A 23,858-nucleotide genomic window follows, 5' to 3' on the forward strand; every position below is an offset into this window, starting at 1 on the left:
ATATTACATACACTGCAGGTGATCTTTGCAGTTTGTCTTCCACAAAGATTTCTTATAATAATAATTAAATTAATAATTTTTAATTCATAAATGTGAGCGGATTTTAGATTTTTTGACTTGTCTGTGTTCTTACTTGTGGTTCACAGCAGCTACATATTAAAGAATAGAAGAAAAATACAAGAATAATCATATTATTCAGCAAATGCGGGCAGCAGAGAACCTAAAAGTTTAGATGCTGCCCTTTGTGTAGAGAAGCATGAAAACTGCTAGCAGGAGCCTGCTCTATATAAAGCCATTGAAGCCATCATTGTTTTATCTTTATTTAATTGGCTTACATTTGGAATAGAACCAGTTATAAAATCTGAAAACAGCCCAGGACCACAGACTGTATCAAAGTAAGATGTTGTTGTTGTTGTTGTTGTTGTTGTTGTTGTTGTTGTTGTTGTTGTTGTTGTTGTTGTACAGACTCATTTAGCAAACTGACCTTATTAATTACATGTTCTCTATAGATTAATTTAGCTATATTTATTTTTAGCGCCACTATCCAAATGTTACTTGCCTCCTTTGCCTTTGCTGGGTCCACCTGATGTCTTTTCAAGGCTGGCTGCAGGAGGACAGAAGCCAGTAGATAGGGTATCTGGCCCAGGCTTCCAGCCAGCTGTGAACCTGATAGCATCTGTTTTAAACGTTTGAGAGACAGAGAGAAAGGAACCCTCTTTTCTTCTCAGCTCTGGAGCACTAGTTATCTCACGCCTTTTTAGTAAAGGGATCCACAGATGGCCCGTGCCTTGACAGTTAGGCCTATACATATGTGATATCGCTAGCTGAGGTATTCGGCTTGGATCCTCTTACTGTGTTACTGTAGGCCTACAAGTGGGACTCATTCATGCTCAGAGTAAACAAGACAAGTCAGAGACAAAAAAAGAGTCCTCCTTTTCTCAAGAAAGAAAGAAAAGCTTCTTTTTATCTTTGTGAAGGCAGACAAAACAACCTCTTGACACCTGAGTGTGTCCTCTGTTTGGAGTTCTTCCCATCTATTGTCATCATGTGTTATCTAAACCATCAAATCGACATGAAAAGATCATTTCATGTTCTGATGTCACCTGAGGGAGGATTTGGACTACTTGCCTTCCATTTGCTTTGTCTGAATCCGGTGACAAAAACCATTTGTCATCCTTTTTTTTCTCCCAGGTTATGTCTGGGATGGGCTCACTTCAAAGACCTGGTCTCTGATAAGCAGGCGGGAAACTGTCTTTAGATGTATGTGTTTTGTTTGCGTTGGAGAATCCAAGCCTTTTTTTCTTCTTACTCATAGTTCTGATCAAAAGCAGTGCTTGGAATATAGAGAGCTAACCGATGTTGCCCTGACATCCAGTAGTTATTTTTTTTTAGGTCTTAACCCCTAAGCCACAGGTGCTCCCCGGTAGCTCTTTTCAAACAATCTTTTCTTTTATTCTGAGCATTTTTGCCAATAAAATTAAAAGCATTTAACAAGATATTACCGTGGGTCTTGGGTCCGCGTGTCAGTAGTCTAATACACAAGCTGACTCGCTCTCAGGTCTAATAATATGGTACATCATAATCATTGCAGTGTAAACTGTCAAGTGTAATTTGTGGAGCATCATGCTGCTGCCGGTGATGGTGTTCAAATTCAAATAAGGTTTATTGGAATAACAGATCAGAAACCTGTATTTCTAAAGCAGTACAGAAAAGTATTAATATTGACAGATGATTAGCAATAAAAATACAGTAATGTGTAAATATCAACAATAGTATCAAATACAATGTCATAAATACCTTAAATAACAATGAATAACATGGGCAACTGTAATACATCTGTTTGGGTCTGTTGAGGTTGGCCACATTTTGGATTGGGTCTAATTATCCTCAGGTTTACTTCAGACCAGGAGGACTGTCTACTGATTGTTTTTGGAACATATTTTCTTTTTAAATAAAAACATTTATTTATGCATCTATGGTTTGGGATTTGGGTCCATTTCAGGGCTGGTCTGAAGACCTTAACATCAAAGCACTGGTTTTTCATTGTGTGGTTTTGTTATTCAAAGGGAAAATGAGTTTGCTATTGTTACAGCCTGAACCATGGGGATTGATTAGTCTAAAAACATTTCAGACTGACTCTAGTCAAAACAAGTCAATTTTATTGACATGGGCCACACCTTTAATCACCTTTTTAAGGACATTTTTTACTTCATGTTCCCACCTTATTTTTTACCCAAAAAGTTCCTTAACTATTCACACAACTTACAATATTAAGTTTTGACTCAGGACTCCACATTTCTTGTCATTTCAAGCTACATTCTCGCCCCGGACTGTAGGTGTACTGGAACGGAACTGAGACTCTAGTTACTGTAAGTCGAAGGATTCAGCTCGAGTCCCACGCACTTATCTGAGCAGTATATTCTGTAGACAGCCCACCTCGGTGAGCTTGGGCCATCGCAGGACGACATTAGTTGGAGTTGTTTCTGATTTAAACCGTATAACATGAGTCTTTGTATTTCAAAGTGGGAGGATTTGTAACAGATCCCCCGTATCAGTCCACTTTTAACAAGTGACATTGGCCTTCCTGGCTTTTACTCAGGAGGGGCTTGATGGCCATGATTATTTACACAGAGGGTTTTCTTCTTTTTCTCTTTTTACAGTCAGTCATTTTCATAAGGGATCATAATACTCTTGGACAGGAAGTATCTGGCTATATAGACTACGCCCACAGACTCAAGACCCAAGATTTTGAACCATATTTCAGCGGAAAGAAGAGGCTCATGCCAGGGCGCTCGGATTTATGGTAAGTCGCCTTCCATTGCAACATGTCCACGTTGGTTTGGGAGGCCTTGACTCGAGTGGGATTTGACAAGATTTGAAGAGTAAGGAAATCTTATTATCCAGGATTAAAGACTCAGGTTGACGTGAGAGACCAAGGCATGGAAGGAGCTATGCAAAGGGCCCGTATAGTTAGTATGTACAGCATCAGCCCTCGTGGCCTCAGCATGAATGGGGAATGAATATACACTTCCAAAGTAAAGCTGAGTAGAGCTGCCAAAGTGCTGAACCTGTCTGGAGAAGACAGACATGAATTAGAGTCAGTAAATTTGACAGATTGCCTGTGTGTAATAGATTTTATGGCCATTGGGATTAGATACATTGAGAGATAAATAGATCAGCTAATTGATTGATTTGGTTTAGAGGCCCTGAAAACGTAATTCATCAACTTCTGATGTAGGGGTCCTATTGGAACACACTATCATGTGCCATGCTTGCAATTTCACATTAGTGATTACTGAACTGAAGTTTTGTTCAAGCTCTTCTTGCTGATTTGGGGTAATGTTCTATGTCATTTTAAATTCAATATCTTTGGGTTTTTTGGTTGTTGGTATAACAAAACGAGCACTTTTAAAATGTGACCTAGGTCTCGAGGAAATTGCGCTGGGAATGATCGAGAAAGTCTATATATCTAAATATTATTGATTAGAGCAGCTTAAAGCCACCAGAATAAGAGAATGTACAGTGTCTAAAAAGACACTTGTACTGTTGGAATAAAAAAAAATCCCATTAAGATTCTACACATGGCTGCTTTAAGTTTAAAACCCAAGTTTTCAGGTGCTTTTAACCTAGCATATAATATACTGTATGTTGAGCAACTACATGCTTCAGTGCCAGTCGCACAATTCCAGGCCAAGCCACAGGCAAACTGCTGACCTTACAGGTGTAAGCTAAAATCTAGTCTGTGTCCCTCAGTGGGGCAGGTAACATCTTTGTAATTCGTTGTCTATCAGGAGAGCTGTGTACATATAGAGCTGTCAGCATATTACCGGAGCCAAAACCATTCCCACATTCCACATGCTCGTGCATAGTAACATATTACCAACATTTCAGATAGGTGCGAAAAATCCCATGAGGACAAACACGACTAGACAAGGGGGTAATGAGAGTATTACATGGTTATTTTCAGAGTTCAGCCAAATGGCATGCACCCTGTATAACCTCATTGACACTAGGCAGAACATTGTCTCTAATGACCTAATGTGGACAGATTATAAAGGTAAAATAGCCCTTTGTCCGTGATCTGGACCTTATTTTCTTAGATTTGATCATCATTCTTCTTGTGTAGGACTTGAACTTCGGGTCACAGCTGAACCAGAAGGTACAGTAGCTCACTAGAAGCTCTGACAGCCATATGAGTGTTTCAGTAGCGAGTTTCCACAATCATTTTTAACTTTCAGGGCAAAATTAGAAAAGTAAGACTGAGGTAGTAAAACAAACAAAAACAGACATTTTCTTGAGATTTGACCAAAAAACACTAGTTGGTCCGAATTTTAAATATCACAGAACCAAGCATACTGTGATTCAACAACAGTATTTTCATTGTTACAAGATGTGCGTTGCATAGCTGCCCTAAAAACATCCATACTGTATTTTACTATTAACTGCAAACCTTTTAAGGATATAACAGTGTTCTTTACTTTCATAAGCACAATTTGCATGTCAATAATTAAATAATATCACAGAGAAAAGTGTTTTTCTACAGCAGTTGAAGGACAACAAGAATGACAGTCTGTGTTTTGTTTTTGGAAGTGGTTTTCCCTTTCTTTAAAACCAAAGTGTCACACATGCGACGCTTTGTTGTTTTATTTATCCATTTCTCACCATGTGTTCTGACACACAATCCCGATCGTGGCCTTGAACTCGGCCTCCTTTCTGCCGAATGGAAGTCCTAACAAGCTGTAGGTGTGAGTCATTGGGCGAGCATGCCTGGAGGTACAGCCTACTCCCTAATGATGGTTTTATGAGGCTCCCCCCCTACACGGGTCTCCCTGCCCTCCCTCCATCTGACATCTGACTTCACACTCCCTCTCTGTGTCTCTTTTTTCACCAACTAAACATCAGATTTACACATCTCTTTGTCTTTATTTTCAACTTATCTTACCTTGCGTTCCATGCTTTGCTACATCTCCCCTTCTCTCCCCTTCTATGTCACCCCCCACCCCTTTTTTCATCTCTGTCGGGAACAATAACACCCAGTGTGGTTGCCGCTAAGAGGGAGCAGATGCTGGAGCTGCTGCCCACTCAGTGCACTAAACCTCCCACCGCAGGACTCTGAATCCTGTCCCTCCTCCTCCTCCACAGCCACAAAGCACACAGAGCAGCGACACCAGCGCCAGCTCTGGCCTCCACCTCCCACCTCCAGCAAGGAAGGGTGGATAGGTTCACGTACACAGCCTGCAATGTCTCGAGGAGAGAAATAAAATAGCAGTAGCTGAGTATCTCCCTGGAGCAAAGTATGTGAAGTTAAAGGACAGGAAGAAGAAAAATGAATTGGTTGGAGGAAAATATCAATTATGTAAAATGTAAAGCACATCTCTGCTCCAGCAGTATGGTGTGGATGACGAGTATTTATTTTCCAACTTTCTGTAATTGGTGTGATAGCCCTTTGCAAAATAATGAGACATCACATGAACTGGATGCTAAAGATTAAATGCATCAAGCTTTTTTCTATTGACATTATTTAATACTTTTTCCACATTTTGTAACAGCAGAGGGTTATGTGCAGGTGATGTTTCAACTTTTTAAACATCTTCCCTTCATTATTTCCTACTACAACCTTCAGCTCCAACAATTATGGAAGCAGGACCACATTAAAATGCAGATTTAGTAAGCATTTTGATATGGTCTTGGTCTTTAGTTGCAAAAATAGGAACTACAGCTGGCTTTTTTGAGGTTGTTCATTTTGACTGTTGTCATTAATGGACCACTGTTTGGTCATCTGCTGTATAAGAAAACTAAAACGTAATGGCTCATAGAGACGTTAGGTTGAGTATGACGCAGTTGGACTCACTTTTACATTCACCTCCAGGATCTTTGCATTTGAATCTACTCTATAGGAGCAGCACGGAGCAAAAATCTGTTGAACACAGGGCTTGATTTATTTTAGCAGGCACACTGGGTGGGTGGGACATATAAATGTCATTTGTAAAGGCATTTGTAAGCCTCTGACCTCCTGGGAAACCTGGTTAAAGTAAATCAAGCACAGCATTTCCCTTGTTGCATCTGTAGAAAGTTTACATCTAAGAAGCAGTTAATAACACAAAACCACATAACAATAATAGCAATAATAATAAAACTGCAGTTTCCTTGACAAACCTTTGTAAATACTGATATTAAGTGATAATACTTATACGAATTTGCAAAAAACATTACAAACATATAAATGACTATACAAATAAGTAACCTCTGAGTGTGCCTCTGAGAGACAATAACTTTCAGATACACATGTGAAATGGGTCAGTTTTTGTTCTTCAGGGCAAGAGTGAAGCCTTGAAATACTTTTAACCAAAATCTGACACTGATGCTGCACATGTAGGGTAAAAAAAACAAACAATATCACTTGTTTAAAGGCTATATCTTCATTTCATTTTTGTCTCCATCACTTTTTACTCTTCCAACGTAGGCGTGCGCACGCACACACACACACACACACACACACACACACACACACACACACACACACACACACACAGTCCTGACCCTCATCTAATTATCCCACAGATCTGCAGCTCTGTGCACCCAGCTTCCTGCCACTCCAGATGTGCCTACAGCATCTCTGATGTCTATTTAATGTTCCCCAGCAAAGTGACCATCTGTTTATGCACTCTGGCTGTTCCCCTCCTTCCTCTCTTTATCTCTCTCCCTCTTCAGTCCCTGTGTTTAGTAGACTTTTAAGGGCAACATCTGACATATATATGGTAGTTGTATTTGATTATTTTCCTCTTTAAATTGTTACAGTGTGTTTTGCGTGAAAGTATGACTGTCATTGAGTTCACCACATTTTTTTATTTTTTTTTATCTACCCTCTTACAGTAACTACATCATTCAAATTCATAGGTGTTCTGAAGTCAGCAATACCTTACATGTATTATTCATGGAATAGTTCTAATTCAAAGAACTTTTAAAAATGCTGGATCATATAAAACTTTCCTGCATACTCGCTCTACCCTGCGTGCATTTGGTGACGAACTGAAAGATTGAACTTGAAGGATCTGCTCGGTCTAAACACAGCGCATGCCTTCTCCGAAGCCAAAACTATATTGCCTCCACGCTCAGCCTCTGCAATGCACCTGTGTGTCTGGCTTCATTTTCCGCTGTGAAAATATTTGCAATGCTGTCCTATTTTATTAACTTTTAATACAAAAGAGAAACTGTTCCAGCTCAGAAGGTGATTTAGCGGCACGGCCTAAAGCATTGTGTCAGAGCTTTAATGGGGGTGGTGGGATATTCTATCATAGTAGAGTCTGCCAGCTTGATAAATATTTGCTGGTAAGCCAGAACATTCTGTGTCGTGATCTTCACACATGGCACACATACTTCATTGGCTGGATCTTCGGGGTTAAATCCAGTTGGGCTGTTTGTTCTACGTGCTGATACTGTGTGGACTGAGTTGACTAACCTTCTTTAGTCAAGGTGCTATTAGCCTCTTGAAGCTCCAGTCAAATGGAATATGGGATAACACCCAGTTGTGTCACCACATTATGTAATGGCTCTGGCCAGTGTGTGTTTGTGTGTGCATGTGTAGATCTGATGGAAGCCCTGATGGCAAACTGAAACATTTTAAAATATGATATGAGCACATGGTGTAATTTGCTCAAAATAAGCAGCTCATGTGTATATTTTTGGATTGTTAACATAGAAATTAAAACCCTAACCTGAATTGGCCTTAATATATTTATGCATTATAACTATCAACTTTCGTTAGTAGGGTGAGGGTCTATATTATGTATAACTGTCGTAATTTTTGGTTTGTACCCATTTTCATAAAACAAATACCCTGTTTATTAAGAGTATAAGTAACTGTAATTTTTTTTCAAATGCTCAATTAGTCTATAAAAGTCTAAAGCATAGTGGGAAAATGTCCATTACAAGTTCCTAAAGGCCAATGTGACAACTTCAGATGTCTTCTTTTGTCTGACCAGAGATCTTCAGTTTACAATGATTTGAAATAAACAAGTAGCAAATCCTCACATTTATGAAGCCAAAGAATGTTTGGTATTTTTGTTGGATTAAAGCAGTAAATGATTAATTGATTAGAAATCGACTAATTGTTTCAGCTTTTTGTGACATTGACAGCTTAGAAAAATGCTTCCGGTAATGTGTTCATCTCAGTCGTGTTTGGGGCAACAACATAAAAATAGGAACAATATGAACTCAAAAGCACCCAATTTTCACACCCCATTAAGACAGATGCACGTAACTATTACATTTAATTAAATATTAACAAATTCCCAGATTGAACCAAAAATAATGATTAAAAAAAGGTGTGTGTAGGTGGCTGGTTAGATACAGTGGGTTTGTTTATGGGGTTGTCAACTGGACATGGCTCATCTGTGATATGTCATTGAAATACACCCCATGGCACCCAGAAGGCTTAACCGTAAATTCAACTCGTTACACTTTGACTCTTAACACTGAAGAGGCCTTTTGTGATTTACACTGGAAACATTAACTTCAGAAACAGTTACTGGACTTGTATTCTTCAGCCACTATAGAGAAAAACAGCTGAACGAATACACATGCAAGGTATTTGCGCTTTTATGATATATATCATCCAGCACACAGAGTCCAGCTCCTCTGAGCCCTATAATGAGACTGTTGACATTGCCCTGGAAAATGACCGCCTGGAGATAACAATAGAGCTAAGCACGGTAACTATGGAAAGTGAAAAGGCACATTGCACGTGTCAAACAGCCATGGTAAATGCATAGGGAACCAGGAACCGGTGCTGAGAGCACCGTCATTGTTTCCACCAAATCCAGGTTCTCACACTTTTACTGGTCCATGTGTCTGGGTGTGGTGCCATCCAGCTGCTGGAGCTTTCTTTGTGACCAAATGTGCACCGACCATGCAGTTAGTTGCTATAGTTGTTCATATGGGACAGTGAGGGAGGTGGGTCCAATAAACACATCCAAGTAAAGTATGAACGAAATTCTCGGCATTGCTTCAAAACTACTTTTTTCACACTTTCGTCAGTCTTTTTCATGTTCAGTGTTAAAATATCTCACATCTGTCCCATTTCTCTTGCAAAAGTAAGCGGTTCACCATGGAATAAAAGTGGTCGACCAAAAATATGCTAATTGTTGTATGGCATTTCGGTAAAAATAGTCACTGAAACGCTGTCAGATCTAATTTACAAAGAGAAGCAGTATGCATCTGTCTGAATGCAATTCTCAGACAATATAATTTTCCTGAGTTTTAAGGGAAAAACCTCAATTTGTATTTCATAATTGGGGCATTGCAGCAGTCTATTCTGAACCTGCTTTACTCAGCGCTGTTGGCAACTTGAAAAAAAAAAAGCCAGACATCTCGTCCTATCATACCTTATAATTTTATGCATCAGTGTATTTTACCCACAGTTTGCACTGTTCAGAAGCATCCATTGCATGTGTGTTACTGCAGAGGAATGCTACTCAGAAAGCTGGCAGGAGATGGTTGACAGATATCTGAGACATGAGATTGTATAGTGTCACATGTTCTGATATGTATTGCATCCAATAGTAGTATCAAAATATAGTAGAGCCTACTAGAAGTGGGCAATATGAAACATAAAATCACAAACTGTTTATAAAATCATAAACAGTTTATGTGTTTCTCTACCAAACTATCATCATTGTGTTATGGTAAATTTGGAATTAAATCATTGATTTTAAGAGTTTGAGCCAACTCCAAGTCAAGGTATTTCAGCAAGTCAAGTCTCAAGTCCAAGGAAAGTCTTAAGTCAAAGTAAATCAAGACAATTCTAAGTCAAGTCTGAAGTTGAGGTCAGTCGAGAATAGTCCAATGCAAGTTTCAAGTACTTCAAGGCAAGTCTTAGTCAAGTCTCAAGTTCTTTGAAAAAAGTCCAAGTCAATTCCCAAGTTAAAGTCCATCAAGACAAGTCTTCAGTCATTTGAAACAAGTCCAGGTCAAGTCCCAAGTTAAAGTCCATTGAGACAAGTCCAAGTCTCAGTCAATCAGGCAATACTAAATCAAGTCTCAATTCAAAGTTAGTCAAAACAAGTTCAAGTCAAGTCTCAAGTCATTTGAGTGTCCTAATTTAGTGTCAAGTTCAAAATCAATTCTCGGTTGTTTTAGAGAAGGTATCCAGTAATTTGAGACAGTTCAATTTGAGCCTTAAAGGGATATTTCACCGCTGGAAAGATGAATATGTATTTAAATTGGGTCATTTATGTAGTAGTAATATGATTTTATTTTTATTTTTTTTTTAGAAATTGGTGCCTTCTAGACCAAGAAAAGCCAGAAAATGTGTTTTTGGCGCATGTGGATGAAAGACAACTCCCAGAATGCACTTGCTTTGCTTCCCTACGAGGCCACTCCCAAGCCACGCCTACCGGTTACAGAGGGCAGTCAAGTCAAGTGGGTTTTATTGTCATTTCAACCATATACACTGTATATAGTGAAACGAAACAACGTTTCACCGTGGCTCAAGTGGTGTTACTCATTTAAAATATATAAAAACAACATTTTATAAAAAACGACATACGAAACAGGCTACATTTAGTGCACACACATTATAGACTATACATAAAGTGCAATTACTACTTAAAGTAGTGCATTTAAGACAGACAAGGGACAGGACAGACAACAAAAGACAGGGCATAAGTAGACTTGTAACAGAGTACTGATTGTTATAAGTTAGGTTCACCGTGAGGTGAAGGTAGAACTTAAGAACTTTCTTGAGATTTGCGTTGTTGAAATCACCAGCAACAATAAATAGTCCATCCGGATGTGCGCTTTGGAGCTCACTGCTAGCTCCGTAAAGTTCAGCTAACGCATTGGTAGCATTAGCGCTTGGTGGGATGTAAGCACTGAGTATAAACACAGCCGTGAATTTGTGTAGAATGTAGAATGGTCGGCATTTAACAGTCACAAACTCCACCAGCGGTGAGCAGTAGTTGGATACAAGCACCGCATTTCTGCACTAGTCCATGTTAACACAGCCCACCTCCACGAGTCTTACTCGGCGACAGAGCAGCATCTGCACGGAAGGCTAGCAGGCCTTGTAGCTGGATAGCGGAGTCCGGTACACTGTTGTTCATCCATGTTTCCACAACAACAAAAAACCAGCAGTCTCTGATCTCATGTTGGGAGTTTCGTTGAAGTTGGATGTAGTCCAATTTGTTGTCTAATGAGCGGACATTTGCAAGCAGGATGGATGGGACAGGTGGCCGGCTAGCGTTAGCTTTCCACCTAGCTCGAACTCCTGCCCTCGTTCCGCGTTTCCGCTTTCTCGTACACCGCTTTCGATGTCCCTTTCCCCAGCTAGCGGCATCGAGCAACACCGCAGGCTGAGGTGCTGGTCCCGTAGCAGGCAAAGCTTGCGTAGTGTGTCGAGTATTCCGTCTGTAATAAAGTTTCCTGCATATTCTCCGATCTGTACCAATGTATCCCAGTGGTACACATGTGCGATAGTTTGAATGCACATAATTGCAAGGTTGCTGTTGAAAAGAGAGAGCCTGTTAGCTTAGCTGCAAGATGGCTGACACTCGACTTGCATCGGGTAGTGACAGTCCCACCCCCTATGGGCAGGTTGAAAACATGCGGAACTAGCTGGCTGTAGTCCATAGCCTCTGGGCAAAAATGCCTCCGATGACGCAAAACGATGATTTTTGTGTCATCAGAGGTTTTTTTCGAGACCCACAATACAGCACTCTCTCGTCTCAGGGGGACATGAGGGAGAGAAGCACGGTCATTTGAAAATACTACCGGGTTTCTACTGATACAAAGCTTAATGCTAATCGGTGAAGTATCCCTTTAAGTCAGTCATTTTGAGACAAATCCAAGTCAAGTTTCAAGCTAAAGTCCATCGAGACAAGTCCAAATTAAGTCCCCAGTCAAAATCAATCGAGACAAGTATGACAACCATGAAAACCATATTGCCAGGATACCAGTAGTAAAGACAGTCGCTCACGCTATTGACTGGAATAGCTGGCCCTTTTCGTAGCTATTCAAAAACAGACCATTCTGCAGAAATACGTATTTAAATTTCCCAAAAATGCATGGGGGTCTCTGGGTTTTGGAAAGGCCACATGGATAAGTTTTTATATTGCTTGTACTATATGTTTGCTTCAGTCAGAAAATCAGAAGTCAGAAAATATCTTTATGGCTCAAATGCAAATGAGTATTTGCAAACTAGTTTTATATGCCACTTGAGAGTACCTCTGAAACAGATCCTGCAGAAAACATCTTGACACCAGCCAAACAACCAAAATATTTCAAAGATCGCAGAGGTCTCACAACATAAATGTTAACATTTTGAGATGTATTTTACATAGCCTGGGTCATTAATAATAATATACATGCTGTTCATCATGTATTGGCTCCAGTAAAGCATCAGCAAGGGAAATATAACCTGCAGCATGCTGGCACCTCTCCATTATGTTATGGTCCAATATTTACAACTTGCTGCTGCAGCTTCAGCCCACTCAGCCCCCCAACATAACGTTGCTTTTCCCAGATTTACACTGAGCCTCCTCCCTGAGGTCCAACTTTGCTCTTAGACCACAAACTGCTGTTTGAGGCCCGCTAGAGCAACCATCAGTGCTTAAGAGTGTGACGTGGAGTTGTGTTACTATTATGTAAACAGCTAATGATGAGTACCATTGAAAATGGTCACCACTGCCTGAAGAGCACAGCTCTATAAGAATCAAGGGTTATTTATGCCTCATTACTTGGTATAACAAAATTCAAACCTGTTACCGCAGGCTTTTGTTGGCTTTTGATGTTTTTCCCTTTTTTCTAAGAAAATTTCTTAAATGTAATTTATCAGGAGGGATAAATGTTTCAAACATGTTTCAATGGTAATAATAATAATAATAATAAATCTTTTGTATTACAATTTTCAAAACACGGTATAGTGTTTCACAGAAGCAAAAACCCATTCCAGAACAATACAGCAATAGTAATAACAATTTGGACAATACAAAGAAAAAATATTTAATGCATAAAGATGTCTCAAATTAATCTGATTAAAACAGATGGGGAACTAAAGCTCAATCTGGCCTCATTTAGAATAGATTTTTGCATTTTTTAACAAAGTTAAACCAAAGACTTTTGTCTTTAGTTTCCATGCCTGGCTCCTCTCAGATGAAAGGTTGTGCAGATTCCAAACTTAACATGGGAACAATGCAGTATTCAACACTACCTTAATGAGGTGTTTCAACTTCCAACCAACCTCTTATTTCACATCAACAATGAGACGATATCTGCCAATTTTATGGCTAGAAAATGTCAAGCTGCACTGGATGTTTTTCTTTTCTTCAACAAAGATGTTGCCTCCATCAAACTGTTTCAAAAGGTTTTAGTTGATAAATGACTTGACAGGGATAAACACTACCTAATTGTGTAATATATCAAATGTTAATAAATCACATCCTTAAATTGATGCACAGGCTAAATGTATTACTGTAACCTGAAAGTCCAATACATTTTGTCCCTTTGACTCTGTCACAAAGTTGCACACTATTGCTCTGCTGTATCAAAAATAACAGACCCAAACCTAAAGCAGAGCATGATCCCATCGGATGCTGTAAATTAATCGGTCATTTATTTTGGATTTTGTCCCTTTCTTTGGTTTCAATTGCTTATTAGCCACAGCTTTACTTTAATGCCTGGCTTGGCAAACTCCAACACAGAGCCCTCACAATCAAATTGGAAACAGACTTTTACCTTCGGCCACTCTAACAAAAGATACTTGACTCTGCACTCTCTCTTTCCTGCAAAGCAAAGTTCTTTTATAACCTGCTGTTGAATATTGATACGATAACTATGGCTGTGTAATGCTCTGTAATCCGTAAAGTTATCTTTCCTCTTTTAAACATAAGTCATGACCTCAATATGGTCCTCATGTGTTGTTTTAAAGCCTCCTGCTGTGTGAGTCTATAAAGGAAGATGTTCAGAAAAAGCACAATGCCAAATGGTCATGTAGCACACGCCACTACCACTGAGCATCAGTCTTTTCTTTCTCATGCAAAACAAAAATGTGACCTGTGAACATGTTTTTCTTCATCTTGAGAAGAGAGATCACATTCGAAACATTTCTATCCACTGTGAGCTGAAACATATTGCAGAACAAGTGTCAACTGTCAGACTCAGCTGACTCCCATTTGAAATCCAAAAATGCATGCTTGTCTTTCGAAGCTCAACTACTTTGACTTGCATTGCTGCTTGAATCTGGCAAATAGAACCATCTTTTCATTCTGTGTTATGTTGCAGTGATGCAACCAGCCAATCACAGCCCAACCTAAAACTAAACTCTTTGAATTTTAGAGTGAAATTCATAGACAGAGTTGAGCAGTTTGACTTTGTGTTCGACTGGTAATATCTATATGTAGGGTTATTGTCTTTTTCATCCATTCTACATTCATACTGCATACCCTCTGTGAGGCCATTTAGACAGTAGAACCCAAGGTGCACTGAAGACGCTACGTGCATCGCAACAGAAGGCAAGAGGATAGACAGAATGCAATGTAAACTGGACTACAGATTGGTTTTCCTGTGGTTCACATAGCATCTCATCTAAAGCTGACCTGTTTTCAACTATTTTTATTTTACAACCAAAACAATATAACCATGTCGCAATACTCCCCCACCCTGCCTGAGTACTATGGGTTGCATCCTTTCATCTAAATCCATGTGTTTCAAATGTGTTTTGTCTCTTAAGCAATATGTGTGTGTACGCCCACAAAAACAAAACGAAATGGCCTGGCATGCTCAGCCAGTGCCACCCAAAAACCTTACAAAACTTCCAGTAGTTTAAAAAAACAAAATGCAAAGGGCTATACCACTGCATTGAGTAACCCCTCACAGTTTGAAAGCACCTTTAAGCTTAAAAAATGTCTTCACCTTAATCATCTAACAATTACTGTGGCCTTTTCACTACAGCTACTACAACTGGAAGACACAGGTGTCCACGTCCAACTCAAGCCCTAACTTTGAGGTGATTTATGACGACCCCAACGGCCTTCTCTTTAAGAACAAGAGGGACAAAAAGATCCTGAATGTGGACCCCTTGGTAGGTTTGTGTTGTTATTGTTGTTGTTGTTGTTGTTGTTGTCCTGCTTTGTTTTTAAGCCCCAGGGAGACAAATGGCACTGCTAATTAGATCAGTTCACCTGTTCCACAGCAGTAAAAATGTCCCAGGAAAGCAAAACGGCTACAGGGCTAAAAAAATCTTTTCAAAGCCTTTTGCTGCAGCAGGGACGTCTTTGAAAACACATGTTGTTGTCCTTGTGGCTCAGGTGACTAACTTGCCACGTACCCACATCATCCTGTTTGTCTAATATGGCCTGGGGTCTTGCTAGCAAAAATGCAATTTTCACCGTTCTGCCAATTTTACTAATTTCCTAGTTCTTAGCGAGTCTTTAATTAACCTCAGATATATCATACGCAGTAATTTTCAGAGGATGACTACACAATAAAGGAATCAGTTGGAGAGACTCAGAGAGAGAAAGAAATCAGTGGGAGGGATAGATATTTGCTTTCCACCTGCACAAAGAACGGAGGATCAAGGGGTCGAGACAGGTGCTTCCTCCACACTCAGAGTCCGACAGGGGCCATGGAAGAATAACGACTGACAGACTGTGGTTTTTTTCTCTCCAGTTCCCCTCTTTGCTGGGGGGTAGGGAAGTAGTTGGTGTGGGGCTGAACTATTTTGAAATTGCAGACAGAGCTGTGGGGACTGCGTTTTTGAGGCCAAGCGCCAAAATATCAGCTCAGTGTTCTAGCTGCGGTCGAGCACCGCCCCGACCAGGCTGTCTATTAAAAACACAAGAGAAGGCATAGGAAGCCAGACACAGCAAACCACCCGTGTGCCCAGAACCCAACTCAGCTCAGATTGGCTCGAAACGGAGCAGCACAGAACCATCCGGTTTTTAACCCACCATGAGCTCACTAGCTGCTCATGTGGCCACAGATCCGCAGTGGAACCTTCCAAAATCAAGGTTTACATCAACTAATTTTGGGTGGTTTGTTTGTTTTTCTGCTTTTTGTCATAGTGTGACCACTTTTCTATCCTAGCCAGAAAGTGGGTTGGGGGGTGGAGGGGTTGTCATACTGTATATCAGTTGTGACAATGGCTTTAGTCAATCTAAGTATAAGTTTACAGTCCCTTAGATGAAGTTAGTGTTAATGACACATTTTGTTTCCCGAAAAAGTAGATGCTTATCATTTAGTTTGGCCAGCGTTTCCCATTTTCTTTAAATGTGTCAAGTCATTTTTTATTGGTCTATTTTTATTGATGCTCTTTTGAACTTGCAAAGGAAGACCGTCTCACTTATTAGGACACCCACAAGTGTGTTTGAGGTAAAAGTGTAAATTGAGTGTAATGGTTGGCTATGGATCCACTTCCACTAGAAGCTTTTGACACACTTAGCCTTGAATAAATGTTCCCAGCTGGTAGTGGCTTCACATCTTAGTGGTGGGGCTGTGTCAGATTTGACATTCAAAGTAACACAAAACATCTTGGAAAATGAACAGTTACAGTCACTGTCAAATTATGCTGCACTTGGCCTCCCCTTTAATATACCTTTATTATAAAAAGATGTGTTCTGGATATCTGAGGTTTTGTTTAATTACTAACAGACTTTATCTATGGCAGCTTTCACATTTTAAACCTGCACTGAAGGGATACTTTGCAGGTGTAATCTGAATGCACCTTTATAGACTGTAGATAACGCTGTTAGCCCTACTAACTGCTCTAACTCTGTGCTGGGTTCCAGTCTGGTCCTGGTGAGGACTCCAACAGGACCTTCCTACAATCGGATCTCTACATCCATGTCGTCATCTATGACCACAACATCAGGACAGTCTAAGCTTCAGAGGCTGCTGCCGACACATTCATACATATGGCACATATTGGAGAGCACTGGAAGCCTCTAATTTGACCGAGTTGCTGTAAAGTAGTTGGACCATCATTTACAAACTGTTGCCCTCATATCATGCATGCCATCTGGGTGGAGGTGCTGCAGTGAAAAATGGCTTTAAACTGAGCATTCCCAGAGGTAAGAAGTGGATGGACCAGTGTGACAACTTGGAAGTTTCCTTGCAAATAACCTGAGATTTGATGTGTTTCTTCAGATTTTGTGACATTTCCCACCTATGAAGTTATACGTAACATAGTTTTACTGTTAAGTTCTTTGGCCTTCTTTTCCATTTAGTAAATACCCAATTTGGCTGTGTTTTTTTGGCATTCCCTGAAGGAATGGAACCTGCTCGGGGACCGCGGGCTCGTCCCATCGTTTGGCCTGGCATGTTTTGGGCTGTTTGTCTAAACAAATTAAAGGCGTAAGAGCTTTGAAAGATGATGGGGGTTGCTTTTATGTCCTCCCCTAGGCTGCGGTAGCTCCAATTGGACTGGAAGAATGGTTAATGGGCTTAAAGCATTCCGCATGTTCCCAGATGCAAGGCACACTTTACAGGACATCAAAGTGCTCTATTATTTACATATTAGTCATTCACTGTGGTATTTTTTTAAATGGAAGACAACTTTACAAAAAACCTGCTTTAGAAATGATTTAGGAAGTACAGAAGACTTGTAGCAACTTCTTCCCTTTTTAATTTCTGGATTTACACTTTTTTGCATTTGTTATTGAAACACATGGTAAAATTCAGCCCCACCACAAGTAACATTATCTATGTCTATAAGCTGTGAACAACAAATTACAGGGTCTTTGTTGTTAAATACATTTTCTGTAGACTCTGGAGACACCTATTTGGGGGGAAACACTTACTGTATACCATTTAGTCAAAAGGAAACATCCTGCACATGTACCAGCTTTGTGGAGGTGTTAATGTACAGTCCTAACCATGGAGCACAGTGTCCGCTTTTATACTTGGATCAACTTTTCACTCAGCAATGCACTTTTCCCCCCCCCTTCTTTGAATTACTTCTCGAAACCCTGTTGCTTTTGCTTTCTAAGCGTTAGATGAGAGGAGAGCTCTCTCATATCAGTGGTGAATATGAAAGTACAGCCAGAAGCCACTTAGCTTAGCATAAAGACTAGAAACGGGGAAACAGCTAGTTTCTCCAAAGGTAACAAAATCCACTCCCCAGCACCTCTCAAGCTTCACAATTAACTTGTTATATCTGGTTTGTTTAATCTGTATAAAAAACAGAGTTGTAGTTTCACAGGAAGTTGTGCTGGACTATTTCTTGGACTCCATGGATTCTTTGTCATGGCTCCCAGCCAAGAAATAGTATGATTCCTTTCTACATTTAGACAGAACCAGGCTTGCTGTTTTCTCCTGCTTCATGTCTTCCCATTACGCTAAGATAACTGTCTCCTGGCTGTAGCTTAACGTAATGTATAGACAGTAAAGTGGTATTGGGCTTTTTTCATCTAACTCTCTGCAAGAAAGCAAATTTCCCAACATGTTGATTCGTTTAGTAGCAGCCATACTTAATGTGCCATTGTACTACTTTTCCCTGCATCAATTAAGCTGAAATTTATTTCTGAAAGTAACGAGATTTAATCAAATTTGTTCATTCTAACACCCGGTTACCACGGCAGCCTTCCACCGGCTGAATTAGCCTCATTGAAACAATATGTGTGGTGACATGTGGATGTGGGTTCTGGTTCTGTAAAAGAAGGGGTTCAGGGAATGGGGTCTGGTTTTGGGTTCTCTTAGTCAGTGTTTTTTTATATTTATATATATATATATATATATATATATATATATATATATATATATATATATATATATAAAGAAGATGTGAGTTATGGGCCTGTTTTGGGGTGATGATGAACAGACTTTGTAAGTCTTCAGGAGTTATAAAAAAAACTATGTGATTAACTGGTTGGAGAGGAGGTTGTGTTTAATTTATTTTCTCTTCATCTTCACAATGTGTTTTTGTTGTAGTATGTCTTTAAAGTGGCCATATTATGCTCATTTTCAGGTTCATAATTGTAATTTGAGATTGTATCAGGATAGGTTTACATGGTTTAATTTTCAAAAAAAACACCATATTTTTGTTGTACTGCCCATTGCTGCAGATCCTCTTTTCACCCTGTCAGGTCTCTGTTTTAGCTACAGAGTGAGACCTCTCAACTTCTGTAACTTCTTTGTTGGCAGTCGCACATGCGCAGTAGCTAGGTAAGCTCACAATTGCTAGCTAGCTGTTTCTCCAACTTCGGCCTGTACAAGGCAGGATTAGCCGGGATACTTCTTCTAAATGAGGGCGCACTTCCAACTTTGCGTGGAATACCTGCAGAACAGGGACATGTAAGTAGTTCTATACAATTTATTTTGTGGATTAGGGTGAATTTGTGTGTGTTGTAGCAGCGTTTTGCCATTGAGAACGAGCTAGCAAGCTAGCGCCCCCTAGACCCCTCGTCTCGGCTAGTGACGTAGAAAGCCGTGCAGATTTTGACCAGCTCACCCGGAGACTGAAGGCAGGACACATTCAGAAACCGTATCTCACTCAAAACAGCACGGATGGGTTTTTTTCAAAGTTTGTATGCGTGTGGAAGTACCAGAGACACAACATAACACCCCAAATCCCAGAAAAAGTGTTTTTTTTTTCATAATATGGGCACTTTAAATATATTTTTGAGTCTTTGCTGTTGCCTCAACAAAACTAACTGGACTAACAAGGATGAGAAGCACATTAAAATTTGACAGAAGAATTGTGTTGGGAGTGTCATTTCCTCTTTGACCAGATTTAACCTCGGGCGAGGGCTGTCCACCTGACTATCACTATGTGCCCTGCTTGGTGTTTTTTAAGTGTTGGGAGTAAAAACTCAAACTGGCCGGGTGGCACATGAACATTTCACCCTCATCTACAGCTGTTTAGGTTTACAGGCCACAGCTCATTCATGTGGCACGGTGATGTTGATGAAACAGCCCTCTCTGCTCTCCCTCCCTGAAAGTGGCATCAGTCGCTCCAAACACCTACCAATCAAAACAGCAGATGTGAAAACTTAAAATGCCAGTGGATTGACAAACAAGCAAGAATCACTAGTGAAATGCTACTTTTTATGTGACGTACCTCTGTGGAAGACCAAACCTCAAAACAACAAGTTGCTGGAACTCACCCAGGCAGATCATGTGTCTGTAAATAGTAACGATCTACAATATAAAAGTCTAATTTAAATGGTTATATCCCTCTTCATTTCTTTTATTGGGCTTTTAAGCTGTTGGGGTTTTAACTGAAGCATGGTTTTATTAGTTTGAGGCCTGACTTGCACCTAATATACACAACATGAGGTAAAGAGGTGGATTCAGACTAATATGGGCCTTAGATAGTCAAGGCACTATTCAGCCTTCTCTATGTAACAAGCTTGGTTTCACCTTAATTTAATGTCTCTTCATGTAGTTTGGCCTCTTTTTATAACACTGTTGCGTCTTTATGTGTTTGACAATACTTGAGTAAAAGTACAAGTATCTGACTTTGTTTGAAGTTAAAGTCACCTTTTAGAATAGTACTTGAGTAAAAGTCTTAAAGTATCTGATATTTACTCTACTTGAGTATCAAAAGTAATTTATTTAATTTATTCTTAAAAAAGAAAGTGAAAGTTTCCAATAATATAAATAACGAAGTACAGATATAACTAAGTATTTGTACTTTGTTACATTGCAGCATTGGACATTTCATTACCAACAACATTTAAGCCTCAGATGGATGGCAACAAAATGGACAAGCTCCAAAACAAATTTGAGCAAACATAATGACACTATGGCTAAAGAATTAGTGTTGACCAAAGCTTTTGATGACTGCAGCCATTTCATTTTGCACTAAGGCCTAATCCACACGTACCTGGGTATTTTTTTAAACGTAGCTATATCTATGTGTTTTGGCCTTTTGTCCACACGCTAACTGCATTTTAATTCACTGAAAGCAGATGTTTTGGAAAACTTTTTTCTGAAGCTCTGTTTTCAGTGTTGACATATAGACAGGGATAAAGTGTACACTGTTATCTCCTTTTGTGAGGCATCACAAATTAGGCAACATTTTGTGCAATGGCAGACATGGCCAAAATAGTGCTGTATCTATCTTTGCTCACAGGACTTTTTGCATGTTTACACATAAATGTACAGTTACTCTTCCACTATATTGAGGAACAGAGGTGTCAGAATGTGCAATGGAGCAATCGATGCGCCATTGCAGACAGGTAGCCTTCCGTTAACAACTTGTTTTTCAGGCTTCTGATGGCTTTAGCGTTAGGGTTATATTGCCACCTGTTGGTTTGGCCAGAGCCATAGAGAGAGAAGAGTTGAGACACTCGCTAGCAGGGTGGTTACGTGGTTCACGTAAGCCTGTATACAGTAGTTTGCCGCGCTGTCCTGTTCTTCTATGGGACTGACAGCAGTGATTGCGATGTTGAATGGTAAATATAAATGAAAACACATACCCAAGTACTTTTTATTGCATTATTGCATATTTGTAAATGTCAGTTTTACATCTGGAGTGGTAGGGTGACAACTGAAAGCTATGTATAAGTATTGCTTAGATACATTTTTAAATCTGAGGGAAAGCTTCCCCAAGCATGGGTAGCACTAGGCTACTGGCTTAACCTTAACTTTTGCCTTACTACATCTCTGTTTTGAAATCAAAGACGATACAAGATGTTCTTTTTTGCGTAACTGGACTGTTGGATTTCTTTGATTTTGCTTGTAATTCGATTCACTCACTCACTTCAGAGAGCAATTGAGAAAGCAGAGTAGCAGAGTAGCAACAGTCCATTCAGCATTTAGTGTCCAGCCCACTTCTTCTGATGAGGCAGGAGTTGACCACACAACCATGATCATTTTAAGACTAAGCCATAGACAAAGTATCAAATATATTAAAGAATAACAACTCATTACGCTTGGATGAATGAATTAAATAGTATTTTTTATTAAACAATGAGTGAGACAACAAGAACGTGTGTGTGTGTGTGTGTGTGTGTGTGTGTGTGTGTGTGTGTGTGTGTGTGTGTGTGTGTGTGTGTGTGTGTCTAACTGGAAAAACAAGAACAAAGTGAAGGAACAGGGATGAATATTGTGTATATAAGTGTTAAGAAGAAAGGAATACGGTGGGGAAAGGAGACAAAAAAGAATTAATTTGGCGTTAAGAAAGAGGAAACATTTAGTTAACCAGACAAATGTTTAACAGAGACCAAATTAGTGTTTAAATTAAATTGGGGAAGAAATTAGTCACACTACTGTCTGTGTAATACACATTTTAAAGCTAATTATGGCTTATGATCTTTTTTGTGCAGAATAATTTGGATTCATACATGTAATCCAACAGCCCTTTCAAGATGACCTTGAATAAACAATAATAGTTAGCATTAAATGACCCCTGTATTGCTCCTCATTTTCCCGGAGGCCTGCAGTACACCGCGGGACCCCGGTCTGTCCCACCAGAGCTGTCCGCCGTTAGGTGCGCAGCAGTCGGATAACGACTTAGCCTGTTCCACACTGTGCAGCCCCGAATCCCCCGATGATCCAACATAAACAAGCAGAACACAAGGATACAATCGTGGCAGATGATCGATCAAGGTGATTGATCATCAGTCTGAGTCTTTCCGCAGCCCGAGACATTTTCCTGCCAGGGTATAATTAAACAAACGCAACCTTATTTCTACTAGCATCAGACACACAATACTCAGCTGACTAACTAACAACGTCAGGTTCAGCAGATAAAACCTAAATAAAACCCGTCCTTAATCAACCTTAATGATCCTAGTAATCCAACATCAATAACTAACTAAATAAAAGTTGTCAGAGATTCACTACTGAACTTCATAATTGTTGGTGTAGAGATACCTTCACAGCTGGCGAAGTCGAGCTAACAAACTAGTAGGCAATCGGTCGTCTACCAAGATAAAAATATATATAATTACGCTGTGCACATACAAATAAAGATCAGTATATGCATCATGAAGGGCCTCTGATAAAATATAGACAGTTGACAATTAAAAAGAAGTAGTTATTTAATCAACTTACCTCAGAAGTTACTCGACGGCCAGCAATGGAAATGAATGATGTCCAACGCCGTAGAATGGATTTTTGGAACTAAGCGAGGCTGCATACCCCAGAAGAAGGCGGCAAAAAGCGTACGACGGAGTCCATTGGGGGTGTCGCCACTCTGTTTTCTCTATCACTCTGGGTTTGGCATGCTCTTGACAGCGCTTCAATAGTTTTTTTGTGTTTTCATTTGGACAGAGATTTTTTTTAACAGTGTTTGTGTGGACTGATTTTTTTTAGAACGAAGGAGAGAAACCAAAAGTTTTCAAAAATGGTGTAACACATGGTAGGCTACATTTGGTAGTTATGCTGTGGATAACCTCTGATACTTACTGTCATTCACATGCTACATTAAGTAATTTTAATATTGTCGAAACATTGCTCTTCAGCCGATGCAACGTTAAGTCTGAATCAAATTAGTCAACACGTTTGATTGAATGAATTTCACTTTACTCAGATTGTTTCAACAACATTCTTTTTTCAACAGAGTACTGACAGCAGCAGTAAAACGAAAAAGATAAACAAGCCATATTTGAATTAGGCTATTATGCTACTGTGCATGGTTGTGTTCACATTCATAAGCATATTTCTAAAGGATACTGATTTCTTTCTCTACAGCAACTACAATTTGAACTCCATAGATGTTCTAATTACAATGTCCTTATGTGATTTGCTCCATTCAAAAAAATATATAATGGTCGTGTTGATGGGCTCTTTCAACGCAGTCATTTAGATAAGCACTTGAATTAGTTCCTCCATTGGATAAACCAAACCGCCAGGCACGTGCACTTCAAAATGTTATAGGCCTTTTGTTAAAGGATCAAATCTGTCTTAAAACAAGTCAG

At 39.7% G+C, this 23,858-nt stretch overlaps 1 protein-coding gene across 2 annotated transcripts in view; it reads left to right on the forward strand.

Moving 5' to 3' along the window:
• cfap299 (cilia and flagella associated protein 299) overlaps positions 1 to 18,703 on the forward strand; it is a 73,543-nt gene extending 54,840 nt beyond the window's left edge. The window contains exons 4-6 of one of the 2 annotated variants that reach the window (XM_031305923.2): positions 2,661 to 2,803; positions 14,947 to 15,076; positions 16,782 to 18,703. In XM_031305923.2, the coding sequence (XP_031161783.1) occupies positions 2,661 to 2,803; positions 14,947 to 15,076; positions 16,782 to 16,874 (366 nt within the window). In that variant the 3' untranslated portion in view covers positions 16,875 to 18,703. Of the gene's footprint in view, positions 1 to 2,660; positions 2,804 to 5,142; positions 5,472 to 14,946; positions 15,077 to 16,781 lie in introns of those variants that run through there. The other variant, XM_031305924.2, reaches the window with a different exon arrangement.
• The last annotated feature ends 5,155 nt before the right edge of the window (positions 18,704 to 23,858 follow it).

This window comes from Sander lucioperca, chromosome 2, assembly GCF_008315115.2.
Source record: "Sander lucioperca isolate FBNREF2018 chromosome 2, SLUC_FBN_1.2, whole genome shotgun sequence".
NCBI classification, from domain to species: Eukaryota; Metazoa; Chordata; class Actinopteri; order Perciformes; family Percidae; genus Sander; species Sander lucioperca.